We start from the raw sequence: 16498 nt of genomic DNA, 5'->3' as shown, positions 1-16498 counted from the left end.
GCTATCAGGAATTGCTGAGCCCCAGTGATCTCACAGACAGACCTGCAGATCTTTTATCTAAAACTGGTGAGACTCCAAAGGCCGACTTAGAGTCTCCCAGGTACTCTTCTGTTAATCCAGGAGACTTCCCAATGGCCCAATTGATCCCACTCCTATTCTTTCCCTTGGGGTCTTGGGGCGCAAATACTCTCTTCCTGCTTCCACAGCTCCGTCCTGGAAAAACTAAAGCCAAGATTTGATGTGGAGCCAGACCGGTGTCCTGTCATATTCTAGGCCAGGCCCATTCAAACTAAAACCAAGTGAGGGAAGGGATTGCTCCTCCAGCCCCATATTTTCAGAATACCCAGCGCGCTGAGCACTGGAGCCGTACATGGTGACTGACCGCAGAATGACCTGTGTCTGTTCCTATGAACATTTTATAACCAAATGCTCAGGAGCCTTTTGTGCTGGCCCTTTCTCTATGCTGCCTTGGGGTTTCAGCAGCTGGAGTTTTCCGTTGAGGTTCTTTTCAACGCCTACATGCACCGCGAAGAGCACTCAGGCGTTGGTGGGATAGCACCCACAGCTGGAGCGGCGAGGAAGGGAGGAGGGCGGCAGCCTCAGGTGCAGCCTTCTCCAGAAAGTAAAAATAAAATTTCAGGGCTGGAGCAAGTAGTCCAGCTGGTGAGGCACTTGACAATCCAGATTCAATCCCCGACACTACATATGGTTCCTGGAGCCTGCCAGGAGTGATCCCTGAGTGCAGAGCCAGGGGTAAACCCTGAGTACTGCCGGGCGTGCGCCCCCGCAAAAAAAAAAAAATTACTTAAGCCAATACATTCTCTTTGGGAGCAGAGAAGCCCTGCACAGAGAAAACAGGGACCAGCCCACCTCCCCTGGAGGAAATGGGTCCTGACTCCTCCAGAACCCAGGTGCAGAGGAGGATGGGCAGAGTAGGACCCAGCTGCCTGGCCTCCAGCTCTTCTTGTGAAAACGCTCTGAGTGGTGACCTATGGCCCGCGGTGAGAAGCCCAGGCTGCAGCCCGGCTCCACTGTCTGTGGCTGGCCTCTGTCTTGCTCTGTTAAGCAAACGCAGTTAACAGAGATGAAAGGTGATCTTGATAGAAGTGAAAATGGAAACTGGAGATGAAGGGCCCAGCAGACACAGCTGCACTGTACTTCCTCCTCGGGGGCAGCCGGAGCTGCTCTTACCAGGGCTTTCTTGAAGGACATCGGTTTGGTTTGGATTGCTTTTTTTTTGGGGGGGGGGGGGCGGAGTAGCAGGAGGGGACCACATCCAGTGATACTCAGGGATACTCCTGACTCTGCACTCAGGATTATTCCTGGAGGGCTCTGGGAACCATCTGGGTTGCGGGGATAGAACCCGGGTCAGCCATGTGCAAAGCAAATACCCTACCTTCTGCACTAGCACTCCGGTCCCAAGGGACATCCTTTTTTTCAAAGGCTCCTTTCCTGGGTATGTTTTGATTTTTTTTATACCGCCACCCAACGCCCTTCCTGCAAACACCCCTTCTCCCCACTGCGCAGAGAGCATGGCCTGCGTTAGCAAGAAGCTGCCTTAGTTTCTGTGTCTGGGGTGTGAGAGCCTGGAAGTTTCACACCCAGACTTTGCTGCTAAGGAGTAGAGTGGCTTTGGATGAATCCCCAAGGTCCTTGGAAAAACAAAATTGGGCAGGGTTGGATGCTCTCTTCAATTCCTTTCTAGCCCTAAAATTCCCTTTGATACCTCCTCTCTGTGGAGACCTGTGTTCCATCCCCAGCACGACAGAAAATAAGTAAATACAATTCAGGGTGCTGTGTAATGGATTCTTTATGCACAGGGACAGATTCCCATTTCGAAGACCCAGTGTTTGGAGATGGAAACCAGTGTTTATCAGCCTGTTCCACATATTTATCATATTTATCTGGCAGGTGTTCAGCATTTGCTAGTGTCAGGACATGAACTGGCCCTGATCATCTCTTTGGGACTCAGCTTGAGAGGGTTGCACCCCTTTCTCAGACACTACCAGGTCAGCCAGTGCAGGGGGAGACCTTCCTCTCAGGGGTGTCTACAGTTCTAGGCTCTTGAGCTTTAGGGCATTGATGCCCTTTCCCCTGGATTAGACTGAGCTCCATTTACCTGTGTCTATTCTTCAGAAGAGCCAGTTACAGAATTACTTCTCCTTTTATCTTTCTCAACAGCATTTCACTAGCATTGCCAGCTTCCTCTCCATTCAGTTTATCAGTTCCCTAAGAGATAGGGAGATAAGACTTGTCATAGCAACTTCGGTACATGCAAGGGGAAGGGACAGATCTCGGCCAAAAATCAGAAACACCAGGTAAATTATTTAAATCTCCACCTTCATGTTGTAAATTGGACACATTTGAAGGATCGAGACAGTGTTTTCTCCTGAATGCCTGAGAGCTCAGCACCTTTTCTTTAAACGGCAGCCACAGAAAGGAAAATAAGGTACTAGAGACGAGTGAGAGCTGGTCCACGTGGATTTGTATGGTCCCCTGGCTCAGTCCTAGCCAGCAAGAGCTCTGAATGCCTACGTGTGTGTGTGTATGTGTGCGTGTTTACGTGTGTGTGTGTGTGTGTGTGTGTGTGTGTGTGTTTCCTGCCCGGGGCCCCGACTCCAAACAGGAGTGAGCATCGTGGTGGGGAGTTTTCTCACTTTGTCAAGGTTCTGTTCACTTCTTGCAACCTTTCATTGTCAATTGTGGATCTCTGCTCTTTGATTGCACCAAATGCAGTCATTGTTCATGCCTTGCTTTTTTTTTTCCCCTGCTGGCAGACAATTCGATGAAAGTGAAAGATGAATACAGCGAAAGGGACGAGAATGTTTTAAAGCCAGAGCCCATGGGAAATGCAGAAGAGCCTGAAATTCCCTATAGCTATGCAAGAGAATATAACGACTATGACAACATTAAGCTGGAGAGGCACATGGTGGCCTATGAGGGCAGCAGGCCGGCCAGTGGGAAGATGAATTGTGACGTGTGTGGGTTATCCTGCATCAGCTTCAACGTCCTCATGGTGCACAAGCGGAGCCACACGGGTAAATAGAAAGTTCCCTTTCTCCACCCCCCAAACAGCCCTGTGAGAAGCAAAGTCTTGCCATTTGGGTCAACTTTGATTTCTTTCCTAGATTTCTGCCATCATCGCTCGCTCTTCATTTCCATTTGCCCAAGGATTTTTTCCCCCTTTTTGTATTCCTACTTCCCTTGGCCTTTGGCAGACATCCTGCAAATGCAGTGAATAAACGACCTTGGACCACAGTGCCCTGGGTCAGCCAGTGCTTCCTAAGTAGGGATAGAAATGTGTGGGATGCTTCTTAAACATCTTTTCTCTGCTTTTGGCATAACTTTTTACAAAGTAGATCACAGGGCCAGAGAGATGGTGCAGAGGTTAAAGTGCTGGTCAAGCACCCAGCTCACTCCAGTTTGATCCCTGGCACCCCATAAGGTCCTCTGAGCACTACTAAGAATGAACTCAGAGCAAAGAGTCAGGAGTAAGCCCATCTCCCACCCCCCAAATCAAATGAAAGTATACAAAGTGTCACCTTAGCGTGTGGGTTTCAATTTGGCAGATGAAAAGGAGCTCATTTTTATGACCAGTTTTTAAGAACTTATCTTCAGACAGGACAAGGGGTGTGGCCAATACTGGCTCACATGTGTGAGCCCATCCCCCATCCCTATCTTGCATAGAGGCCCCCCAGCTCCTCTGGAAGTGACCCTTTAGGGTCCCCCACAACAGTAACAAAAGGATGTACAGGGCTGGAGTGATAGTACAGTGGGTAGGGTGTTTGCCTTGCACATGGCTGACCTGGGTTCAATTCCCAGCATTCCATATGGTCCCCCAAGCACCGCCAGGAGTAATTCCTGAATGCAAAGCCAGGAGTAACCCATGTGCATTGCCAGGTGTGACCCCAAAAGCAAAAAAATAATAATAATAAAAGGATGTACAGACAATAATCAGGCAGCCTATGGAAACACATCCAGATGCTTCATACCCTTAGTCCTGTCAGTTCATCTGCAGATTTTCCCCTATGCAGACTATCTAAACAGAAGGCCCACAGCAACTCACAGAGGCTGGGGTCTGAGACTTTGTCCATGAGGTTAGATTCGAAAGGAGCTCAAAGCTTTTCTCACTCAGTATCTCAGAAGTACTAATCAAGTTCTTCTAAAGAGATGATTGTTGGGCTGGAGTGATAGCACAGCGGGTAGGGCATTTGCCTTGCACGCGGCTGACCCAGGTTTGATCCCCAGCATCCCATATCGTCCCCTGAGCACCTCCAGGAGTAATTCCTGAGTGCATGAGCCAGGAGTAACCCACATGCATCACCAGGTGTGACCCCAAAAGCCAAAATGAAATAAATAAAGAGATGATTGTTTCTTTTTCTTCTTTTTGTGCTACACCCAGAGATGCTCAGAGCTTACTCCTGGCTCTGCACTCAGGAGCCAGTCCTGGCGGGCTCAGGGGACTCTATGGGATGCCTGGGATGGAATCCAGGTTGGCCGTGTGCAAGGCAAACACCCTACCCGCTGTACCGTCTCTTCAGCTTGTAGACGGTGGTTTCTTTGATCAAAGACAGGAGGCTCCCTAAAGCAGCTTTCCATCAGGGCTCTCCTCACTGAGAAGGAAGCCGTAGGCAGGGACAAGTCTGCCTGCTGCTTTCACAGCTTCTGCCAGATCCCGGTGCCACCGCACTTGTCTACAAGATGTACTTTTGCCATGGGCGGGTGTCTCATCCGTGTCCCTGCTTCTCCACTTGCCGAGTGATGAGAAAATTCATTTTTTTGTCCTTTATTTTTTTTTTAAAGGTGAACGCCCATTCCAGTGTAATCAGTGTGGGGCATCTTTTACTCAGAAAGGTAACCTCCTCCGCCACATTAAACTGCACACAGGGGAAAAGCCTTTCAAGTGTCACCTCTGCAATTACGCCTGCCAGAGAAGAGATGCACTCACGGGTCACCTGAGGACACATTCTGGTGAGTGCAAGCATGGAGCCCTGTGTCTGCTCTTCCACAGAAACTGGAAAGAGTTAAGGACGGAGGTTTCCATCCGTCATTCCTGCTTGGGAGGGTTACAACAGCAGAGACCTCTAGGGCTAATTACCCTTCCATTAAGGCATTAATTGCTCTCCGTCTGGCTCACTGGGGGTGATCATCGCCTTCCCATCCTCATCCCCTCCAGAGCCTCACATGCCCCATAGAAATGCTTCCTTAATTTTTGTACACACACACACACACACACACACACACACACACACACACACACTTTTCATGCAGAAGTCTGGACAGGCAAAGATGCAGTTTGTCAAGGATGAAAAACTGAGCAGGGTAAAAAGAAATGACTGAGACTTTATTGAGCTATGTTTAAGGGATAGGGGTGGTTTAGCCAATCTGCGTTAAATTTCTTTGAGCCACCATTCTTCTGGATAAGTCTATGTAATCTTCAATCTCTAAAGGATAATCAGAATTTTTTAAAAAAGAATAATCAAAAATAATTCACAAAAATCTATGCCTTGATGTGTTTTTACCCCTTTCTATGACCAAGACTATAAATATATGTACATATGTATTAATTACATGTATATATGTGTATATATACACACATTTGTATACATGTATATATACATGTGTATGTATATATATTCCCAAAATTTTTTTTGCTAGAAATAAAAGATAGTTTATTTTCAGATTTGGGACCTCTTTTCTTTTTTTCCTTTTTTTTCTTTTTGGGTCACACCCAGCAATGCACAGGAGTCACTCCTGGCTCTGCACTCAGGAATTACCCCTGGTGGTGCTCAGGGGACCATATGGGATGCTGGGTATCGAACCTGGGTCAGCCGTGTGCAAGGCAAATGCCCTACCTGCTTTGCCATTGCTGCAGCCCCAGATTTGGGACCTCTTGTTGATGTCATCTAACAAAATTTGAATTTAAAAAAAATGAAAGGTTGTTTTGATGTCAATCCATAGCTGCTGTCTTGCCTAAAACTCAACCCTGAGTCTAAAACAGACCCCAGTCATCAAGCCTTAAAATAATTAGGTCAGCTGCATTCAAACCCACCAGCAGATAGCAGAAGGGTTTCTCTTTTTTTTTGGTGGGGGGAGGCAGGAGGATTGTCCACACCCAGCTGTGGCAGAAGTGGGGTGGGATGGAGACATGGCTGTCAGCTATGGTTCCTGGGTCCTTGGCATGCGAAGCTGCTACTGGAGTCCCTTGAGTTATCTCCCTGCCTCAAGAGGATTTCTTTTATAGATCATTGTTCAAAGTCATGAATAAAGACTGAATTTGAAGCCTTTGCCATGCATGCAGCTGACCCAGGTTCAGTCCCTGGTACCTCATGGCTCCCCACCCAACCCTCCCCCCAGCAAGTGTGACCTAAAAACAAAAGAAGACTGAATTTATTCTCCAAAATTAGAATTGTTCTTTTTGGTTGTTTTGTTGGTTTTTTTTTTCCCCCCAGACTAACAACAATAGTCTTTGGTTTGGTTGGTTGGTTGGTTGGTTGGTTGATTTTACTCCTGACTCTGCACTCATGAATTACTCCTGGTGGTGTTTGGTGTTTGGGCAATTATATGGGACTACATGGGATGCTGGGGATTGAACCCTGGTCAGCTGGGCCATGTCAGCAAGGCAAACACTTTACCTCTATCACTCCAGACCCTTTTAAAGACAGATTCCAGACTCAATATTTTTAACTGTAGTGGACCTGCACTTGTTTATTTATTTAGGTTTGGGGGCCACACCCAGCCGTGCTCAAATGCTACTCAGACTTGAGGCTGAGGGGAGTCACTCCCAGCAGACCTGGGGGATCATGGGGTGCTAGGGATCAAACCCCGGCCTCCTGCTTGCGAAGCCTGAGCTCAGTCCCCATGAGCCCTCTCTCTGGCCCGAGAGAAAGTCATTTTGCAGTGGATTCTCTTCTATTATTCAGGCTGTTCTCACTTGGCTCATTGTTGTTTCCCGATACAGCCCAGACTTGGCTATCTCTGCTTGGTGAGGGGAAGCTAAATCTACCCATCCGTGCCGCTGCCCTCAGAGGCCACGTGGTGCTGAGTGGCCGCCTCCTACAGACAGCAGGCTTCCTTCCCTTCAGCCAGATGGAGGGCACAGAACCAGGCATCTCTCCCATGTTGTTCTTAACCACGCGAACCTCCTCCAAGATGAAAAACTGCTGATCTCTTTTCCTAAAGAAAAAGCCTAGGATCTGAACAATAATCATTCCATCCGAATTCCTTCATAGGGAAAGGGATGGGGGGAGGAGGGCTGTGCTTCGACAAACAGCCCAGATGGTGGTCCATCATGGACTGCACCCTGATTTCAGCGTATTCAACTTAAAAGTTTATGGGTACAGAAGTAGCAGCGTCGGGTTTCTCTCGCCCCTCCTAGTGGATGATGGCCAAGGAGCCCCATGACACCATTTTTGCAGTCCCCGCCGCAGGTCCCTGAGTGCCCCCTCTTGTCCTTTCAGTGGAGAAACCCTATAAGTGTGAGTTTTGCGGAAGGAGTTACAAGCAGAGGAGTTCCCTTGAGGAGCACAAGGAGCGCTGCCGGACGCTCCTCCAGAACGACCTGGGGGAGACGGGTGAGTTCCTCCTGCACCCCGCACCCCGCCCATCCATACCCACACAGACACATGTGCACACATGCACACACACATGGCATACACTGCTTCTGCAGAGCTCCATAGTGACCAATGAGACAGGAAGGCCTGCCTGCATGGGGTGGTTTATCTTTTATTTGTGTGTTTTTGTTGGAGGGCCACACCCAGCTCTGTGCTCAGGGATTACTCCTGGCAGGATTGAGCCCAGGTCAGCCGTGTGCAAGGCAAGCATCCCACCCACTGTACTTTGGCTCTGGCATCCATAGTTTCTCTTTTAATGGGAAAGACAGACCACATACAAAGTTACTTATTCAGTGTTTTAGAAGTATTTTTCTATTAAGAAAATCAAGCAGCTAAGAAGAGAGATCAAGGAATTGAAGCACATACTTTCCATGTTGGAACCCAAGATTCGGGCCCCAGAACCAAACGGTCTCATGAATTGCCAGGAGTGGCCCAAAAAAGGGAAGGAAAAAATGAGAAGGAAAGAGAAGGGGGGAAAAAGATATAGAAAAGCAAATCAGGAACTATGGGTGAGTCCTGCAGGGAAAGCCTCTAAGTGACATTTTAACTGACTTAATGGCAGGAAAACAGAACCTGCCCAGGACTAGAAGGTGCAAAGGCCCTGAGGCTTGCATTTGAAGAAGCCTAAAGTAGTGTGTGTCTGTAACAGTGAGAAATGAGAAGGAGGCCAGTCAGAGTATGGGAAGTCAGATCTTATCAGACTCAGAGGGCATTGTAAAGATTGGCTTTTACTTTGAGTAAAACTAAAACTGTTCAGAGGGTTTTGAACAAAGAAGTGACCTGATTGGCCAGCTCACTTGCAAACAATCACTGTACTTGCTGTGGAGAATAGATCATATAGTTTTGGGGGCACGGACCAACCTGGCTGTGTTCAGGACTTACTCCTGGCTCTGTACTCAAGGATCACTTTTTTTTTTTCCTTTTTGGGTCACACCTGGCGATGCTCAGGGGTTACTCCTGGCTCTGCACTCAGGAATTACTCCTGGCAGTGCTTGGGGAACCATAAGGGATGCCAGGGATAGAACCCAGGTCTGCCACGTGCAAGGCAAATGCCCTACTCGCTGTGCTATTGCTCCAGCCCCATCAGGGATCACTTTTGGCAGGACTCTGGGGACCATATAGGATGCTGGGAATCACACCTAGTTCAGCCACATGCAAGGCAAACCCCCTACCTGCTCTATATCACTCCGGCCTTGAATACATCATATTTGGGGTAGGATTGGAGGAGTCTGGTGAGAATGCCATGGCAAAATAACTTCAGGAAGAGAAATAGTGTCTCAGTAGCAGGAGATGTATTGAGAAGTGGTCTGTCGCTTCAAAAAGCAGAGCCAACATGATTTACTACTGAACTGACGTGGCATGTGGTAGAGAAGCACCAAGTGGAGGCAGAGTCATGAATACATCAACAGCCCCCTGTGTGATATCAGTTCATTCAGCATCATTCACTTATACTTAGGTAAAAGATCAGTTCTGGTCAGGGTTGGGTGGAAGGTGCCCCAGGAAGGAAGGCCTGTCCTGCCTGTGCTTGTACTTTGAGCTGTCAAGATAGGCTCTAGCCAGGCGCACTCCTGAGTGGGAATAAGCAGGTAAGGGAATTAATGAGTGAGTGAGAATGAATGAATGAATGTTCTGTAGTCAAAATTGTCAAGACCTTGTCCACCACACTGACAACTCACGGTAGCAGAATCTTCTTTGCAGGAGGCCCCCCATTCCTATGGCTGTCTACTCAGATGCCTACTGGGGTGCACATGCTTGGCGGTTCCTCTTCCACCGAGTGTTTTAAGGAGTACCTCGTCACAGTGTCCAGATGCATGAAATGCCTGTCCATAATTCAGCAGTGGCTTTAGGCCCTTTTCTGTTTTCAGGCTCAGTAGCTTGAGTATTTGGTGTCATATCTCTGCAGCTGTCCTCTGTCTCAACCCCTGGACCATCTGCCTGACTCTGCACCATGGGGTGCCTGGCATTTGACCCTGGGTTCTGGGACACATCCTCCTGGGTTTGGTCTCAGTCGGCAGTCACCGCCTTTGAGTATTTCCCAGCCATAGAAAGGTCCCAGCCATAGGACAGAGGCCATGCGAGACTCAGGAAGAGCGGAGTGGAAATCTTGCGGAGTTGAACTGAACCTGCCTGTTGTGAGTGAGAGGAAACCTGGTTTCAGATAAAGCCTGTTTCATGATGCCGGGACCCAGCCAACTGAACTCTGTTAGTTCGCCCTGCTTCCGCTTTCTATCCTGAAGGCATTGAGGGTTTCATCAAGGAGTTGGATTTCCCCCCTATTTCTAAAGAGAGATGTTCTCTCTCTACACTGGGGGTTGTGACATCGCCAGTGACACACTTGAGGTTACCCAGGTCGCCTCAGGTCAGCTCTGCGTTTCACACAACAGATAAACCTCTTCTTGGGAGAAATCCCTGAGAGGAACCAGATCTTTGAACACCAGAAGGGCTCAAGGGAGCTCCGACTCTTCCTTCCACACGTTAAGAGGTGTGGAGAGTGAGACAAACCATACACTCAGGGATTTCTTCCTTAAAAATCACTGGAGGGGCTAGAGCGATAGTACAGCAGGGAGGGCATTTGCCTTGCATGAGGCCGACCTGGGTTCGATTCCCAGCATCCCATATGGTCTCCCGAGTACCGCGAGGAGTAATTCCTGAGTGCATGAGCCAAGAGTAACCCCTGTGCATCGCCGAGTGTGACCCAAAATGAAAAAAAAAAATCACTGAAACTTGAGGCCTGAGCGATAGTATAGAGTATAAAGCTCTTGCCTGGCACACAGCCACCCCAGGTTCTAGCCCCAGCACCCCATATATGGTCTCTTGAGTCTCATCAGGAGTGATGCCGGAAGTAAACCCTTAGCACTGCTGGGTGTGACCCCAAAGCCAAAAATAAAAAAAATAATTTAAAATAAAATCAGGGCCCAATCTGGACAGGGTGCTGACTTCTAAGCTATCCAGTACTGGATCCCCAATGTCTTCTTCCCACCTTCCCTCTGTTGTAGTTTCAACACTCCCTTGGTTGTGGTATCCGTATGGAACTCATGCCCACAAGGCAGACTCTGCCATGGAGCTGTCCTCCTACCCCCCAGCCCCTGGTATATACCTTGACCCTTGGTCACCAGCTTTCTAAGTGATGACCCTCACTGCAGCTATGGATGGAACCCTTATTTATCAAGTCTTCTTTGGTTTTTGGGCCACACCCGGCAGTACTCAGGGGTTACTCCTAGCGCTGCATTCAGGAATCACTCCCGGTGGTGTTCAGGGATCATATGGGTTACTGGGAATTGAACCGCAGGTTGGCTGTGTGCAAGGCAAGTCCCCTCCCCACTGTGCTATCACTCACCCCCTCATTCTTATCCATAGAAGCTTCCCTAGAGTGAGCACCAAACTGTCCTACAAATCAGCCCCATCTAGAAGTAGGACTTACTGGAAGCCAGCATGATCCAAGAGGGCTGGAGGCCTGTCTCCAACCAGTGTTACATTGGACAATAACAGCCATTTTCTGATCACTTCTGATCTATCATTCCGTTCCTCCCTCCCTCCTTCCCTTCCTTCCTTCCTTTTTCCTGCCTGTTTTCCTTCTTCCTTCCTTCCTTCCTTCCTTCCTTCCTTCCTTCCTTCCTTCCTTCCTTCCTTCTTTCCTTCCTTTCTTTCTTCCTTTCTCCTTCCTTCTTTCCTTCTCTATTTTTTGGGGGGCCACACCTGGTGGTGCCCAGGGCTTACTCCTGCCTCTGCACTCAGGGATCACTCCTGGTTGGGCTTGGGGGAACCATATGGGGTGCCAGGGATTGAACTTCAGCTGGCTGCTTGCAAGGCAAACCCTTTACTCTCTCTGTACTTTTGCTCGAGCCCCATGATCATTTTCTTTTATTCTTCGTTGTATTCTTTGTGTCCCAGGCTGTGTTGGAGTACTTGGTTGAGATAAGTGAAAGGAAGCTCCTTCCCTGAGGAGCTCATTGCCCACTCGCCTATTTCTGGAATACCCAGGTCTAATAGAGACGCTGGTGATGTTGCTAGTTCTGTCTACATTTCTATACTGGGTTTATGAGGGAGATCATCAAGAGTGATAGTACAGCAGTTAAGGCTTTTGCCTTGCATGCTGCTGACTCGGGTTTGATCCCTGGCATCCAGCATGGTCCCCAAGCACCGCCAGTAGTGATTACTGAATGCAGAGCATTGCCAGGTGTGACCAAAACACACACACACACACACACAAACACACATACACACAAAAGGAGATTCTGCTTCTGCCATCTCAATGGAATATATATGAAATTAGAATAAACATAGGCGAACATGAATTTCATTTTCTCATTAGCTTGATCTTTATTCCAGAAAGATACTAACAGCTGGTATAGACATTCATTTAGCCTCATTTCACACAAATTATGAATAGTTGGAGCGGCACATATTTTTGTATGACAGTGAGTTCTAGCAATAACATGACTTTAAAAGTAATTGAATAATTATATTTATTTATGAATATTGGATTCAGAAACCTTTTGTCTTCATTTTCATTGTTTCCGTGAAGCTAATACACACATGCAAGCTACAGAATAAAGTTATATTTTTACCAAGTAGCAGGTCAGAGAAAAAGTTTTAAGTATTTTTGTGAATTTTTTTTCTCAGCTGATTTTTCTTGTTTGAAAATTATTGCTGTTAAGGTCAGAGAGATAGTACAGTAGGTAGGGCACTTGCATGGCATTCTGCAACCTTCGTTCAATTCCTGGCATCTCATAGGGTTCCCCAAGCACCACCAGGAGTAATTCCTGAATGCAGAACCAGGAGTAACCCCTGAGTATTGTCAGCTGTGCCCCCACACCTCCACCTCCAAAATTCAATACTGTCAAGTCAGGAATGTGGCTCTAGGGCACTGACCTTGCATGTGTGAGGCCCTGAATTCCATCCTAACACTGAAAAAAAAGGTCAGTACTTTCTTGGAAATGAGAAATGGCTCAAGTGGTAGAGCACAGCCTCGTGTGTGTGGACCCCTGGATTCAGAGCCCCCCCCCCAGTGCATGGCCCCCAAGTCCCACCAGCCCAGGCACAAACCATTAAGATATACTACTGTGCCTCGCCTCTTAGGAACAGATCTAGACCCTTCAAGCTCCTCTGAGTGGAGCCTGTTAAAAAACAACAACAACAAAAACCATAGGTCAAAGAAATAGTATAGCAGGTAAGGTGCTTGCCTTGCACACAGCCTATCTGGATTCTGTCCCCAGCACTACATATGGCCCCCCAAGTACCACTAGGACTGATCCCTGAGAACCAAAAAAAGGAAGGGAGGGAGGGAGGGAGAACATTATAGCCTAAGAGATAGGACAAGGGTAAAGGTGCTTTCCTTGCATGTGACTAACCCCATTTGACCCCTTGTACCTCATATGATCCTCCCAGCATCACTAGGAGTGATCCCTGAGCACAGTCAGGTGTAACCCCAAAACCCTAAACAAAGAAATAATTTTGAAGCAATGCTATTATCAGGTAGTATTTATTCTATTTTCCTTAAAAGGCAATAACTTTCAATTTATTTTATGTTTGCTTTGTTTTGTTTTGGAGCCACACCTGGTGGTGCTGGGGGCTTACTCCTTGCTCTGTGCTCAGGGATCACTCCTGACAGTGCTCACCATATATGGTGTGGGGATTTAACTAAGGTTGGCCACATGCAAGGCAAGAAACTTAACCCCTCTACTGTCACTCCTGCCCCCAACGACAACATGTTCATGTAACGTTTTTTGGTAGAGTCTGCCATTTTTGATAGCAATCTCGTGAGACAATTCTTACTGCACAGCTAACACCCCTTTTGTTCCACTCTTCATTAGCTGCTACACACACAGGAAGTAATGCCTCTTCATTGAGCTCCTTAACACTTTAACCTAATGAAGGATTTTGAACAAAAACCAAAGCACAGCAAATCACGTGGTTGAATCTGCCAAACGCCTTGAGATGGAAACTGTATCCTGGAGACAGTGAATCAAACACCAGACAAACTCTTAATTCTTGGGCAGAGATGGAAGTTTCTGTAATCATAACCTTATGTTAGCTTTGTTATTTCTTTTTCCTTTTTCTTCTCTTCGGTTTCAGGCCACACCTGGTGGTGCCCAGGGCCTACTCCTAGCTCTGCATTCAGGGGTCATTCTGGTAAAGCTCAGGGAACCATAAGTGGGGCCCCAGGATTGGACCTGAGTCACCCAAGTGGCTAACCCACTGTCCTATCTCGCCAGCCCTTATTTTTTTTTTAACATGTCTAACATCATTTGCTAACAAAAACTAGTATGCCTGTTATGTGGAAGGCAAATGACGTGACGGGGGACCTGGTTCCGTGTGAAGGGCTCCAGCCACGGATCGTCCACACCCACCCTTGCATCACGAAACTGCCAAACACCACCCAGGAAAGGATTTCCTGTTTCGTCACCGAAGCCCATTATCTCGCTCCCTTCCTATCTTGCCAAACTGGTTTCCCTCCACTTCAATTTCAGAGACATGATGCAGTAAGATAACAAGTCTAGACTGTGTAAATAGTTGGGTTGAAACTTGAAGCAGGGACCATAGTCTTCCTTATGCCCTCCCCCTTTTTAGTGTACAACCTTAGGACCCCCAACTCACCCCCTTGTCATCCAGAAAAACATTGTAACAACAGTGATAGACTGCGTCATGAAAGGTACTCAGGCCTTGGAATTGTGTCGGGGCGATTAACAGTAGGGAGATGAGCATTTGGGGCAGGAAGTGAGAGCACAGCCAGTGCCACTGAAACGTGAGCCTCCCTCGCCCACGAGAATGCATGGTCCCTCACGAAGGATGAACTTGACGTTTCATCTGCGAGGGCTGGTGTCTTCAAGCTGGTCGTTTGCATGAATGATCCAGAGGGGGGGTACAGCGGATGGGACCCCCCACATACACCTCCCACCTCCAGATTTGTTTCAGAGAATTTCTTTTGATTTAACTTGAGTTGTGAAAAACGGGCAGATTTCCCAGCTTTACTTCAAATGATCTGTCTATCATAAATTTCGGAGTTTGTATCCTTATAAAGGTCAGGTATTGAAAACACGGTTCAGGGGCTGGAGCCATAGTACAGCAGGTAGGGCATTTGGCTTGCACACAGCCAACCTGGGATCCCATATGGTCCCCTATGCACCGCCAGGAGTCATTCCTGAATGCAGAGCCTGGAGTAACCCCTGTGCATTGCCGGATGTGACCCAAAAAGCCAAAAAGAGCAAATGCGTTCATTTTTGTCACTGATTTACACAGTAAGATGATTTACACAGTAAGAGTTGCCTCAGGGCTGGAGCAATTGCATGCGGCCAACACAGGTTCGATTCCCAGCATCCTATATGGTCCCCTGAGCACCGCCAGGGTTAATTCTTGAGTGCAGAGCCAGTAGTAACCCCTGTGCATTGCCAGGTGTGACCCAAAAAGCAAAAAAAAAAAAAAAAAAAAAAAGGAAAAGAAAAAAAATGAGTTGCCTAGAAATGACATCCAAGATCAGCGTGATGAGTAAGGATGTAAGGTGATATTGGGGCCAGAGAAATAGCACAGCAGATAGGGTGCTTGCCTTGCACATGGCCAACCCAGGTTCAATCCCTGGCACCCATATGGTCCCTGAAGCCCTACTAGGAGCGATCCCTGCACGCTGACCCAGGAATAAGCTGGACCCCAAAACAAAACAAGAAGTGACATTTTCTCGGAAGGGTGCCACTTGGGGACATGCTCTAAGGATACCCTTTTGGTGAACAGATCGCCACATTGGCCTGCTTCTAGATAAAGGATTTTGAGGATCTGCTAGCTTGTCAGCCATGAGCCCTTGCTTTGGCGAAATGGAGATGGTGAGAGAGGAGTGACAGGTGGTTAAGGTAGATGGGCAGCACCACATGGGGGCTGGGTCCTGTGAGGGTATGGACAGGCCTTGAGGTCTGTTGGACACCACACAGAGGAGTATGTGCTGGAAAATTCGAGAATAGTGGCACTTGGGGCCCAAAGCCCCAAGCAGAGAGGCCAGAGCACAGTGAACCAGAGCACACAGGCCAGAGCACAGTGGGTCAGGAGCTTGCTTTGCATACAGCTGAGTGTTGGGTTCAATCCATAACACTCTGTATGGTCCCTTGAGAACTTCAGGAATGATCCCTGAGCCCAGAACCTATGAACTACCACCACCAGGTGTGGCCCAAACCACCCCCACTGCCCTCCCACTCCTGGCCAAAAAAAGAAAAAGAAAAATCATGGCTTAGTGGTACTGTTGGGATAAAGTGAAGCATCCCTGTTTTTTGCGCTGTCACTCACGATGACAGGGAGGCGATATTTGCACACTCTCCAAATTGCTGGGAGCAAAATGAATTTGCTTGTCACACCCAAACCCAGCTGCCTGTCTGAGGCCCCCCAGGGACAGACCCTCTCTCACGGGCTCGGGAACTTCTTGCAAATCCCAGTCCCTTGTTTTTCTCTGCTCCCGAGGCTCCGGTTCTGTGCCGCATCTGGTAGTGGTTTGTGTGAGAGGAAATCATCTCTGTGATAGTTTCCTGTGAGGGCCCGGAGACCTGGCCCGCAGGGGAGCTGGACACATTCAGCTGGCAGCAGTGCCCTGTCACCAAAGAGACTGTCCCTTACAAGTGTCTGGCAGTCCCGGTCATGGTGCTGGACTGCCGGCCCCAAAGCTGCCCATCTCCTTCCCTGGCCCCTCCTGACCCCTGACCTCTCCTCTTCTTGGGAACACAAGTCCTGGTGCCAACAGCTTCCACTGGAGGCCGGGTCTGATCTCGTTAGGGTGGAAAAACATTTTTTGACAAGAAGTTCACAGAGTTTTGAAATATATTGGTCAGTAGTATCATCCTCTTTGCCTTTCTGTTGTTAATTATTTGAGGAGTCAGTTGTCATCTTATTCCTGAATTTTTTTAAGCCCT

At 48.1% G+C, this 16498-nt stretch overlaps 1 protein-coding gene across 2 annotated transcripts in view; it reads left to right on the top strand.

Annotated features, from left to right (window-relative positions):
• Positions 1-16498, top strand: part of IKZF3 (IKAROS family zinc finger 3) — an 82396-nt gene that overhangs the window by 51329 nt on the left and 14569 nt on the right. The window contains exons 4-6 of one of the 2 annotated variants that reach the window (XM_056127937.1): positions 2778-3038; positions 4804-4971; positions 7461-7574. In XM_056127937.1, coding sequence (XP_055983912.1) covers positions 2778-3038; positions 4804-4971; positions 7461-7574 — 543 coding nt within the window. The remainder of the gene's footprint in view (positions 1-2777; positions 3039-4803; positions 4972-7460; positions 7575-16498) is intronic. The other variant, XM_056127938.1, reaches the window with a different exon arrangement.

This window comes from Sorex fumeus, unplaced genomic scaffold (assembly GCF_029834395.1).
Source record: "Sorex fumeus unplaced genomic scaffold, SorFum_2.1 ptg000063l, whole genome shotgun sequence".
NCBI classification, from domain to species: Eukaryota; Metazoa; Chordata; class Mammalia; order Eulipotyphla; family Soricidae; genus Sorex; species Sorex fumeus.
This window is presented reverse-complemented; position numbering and strand designations above follow the sequence as displayed.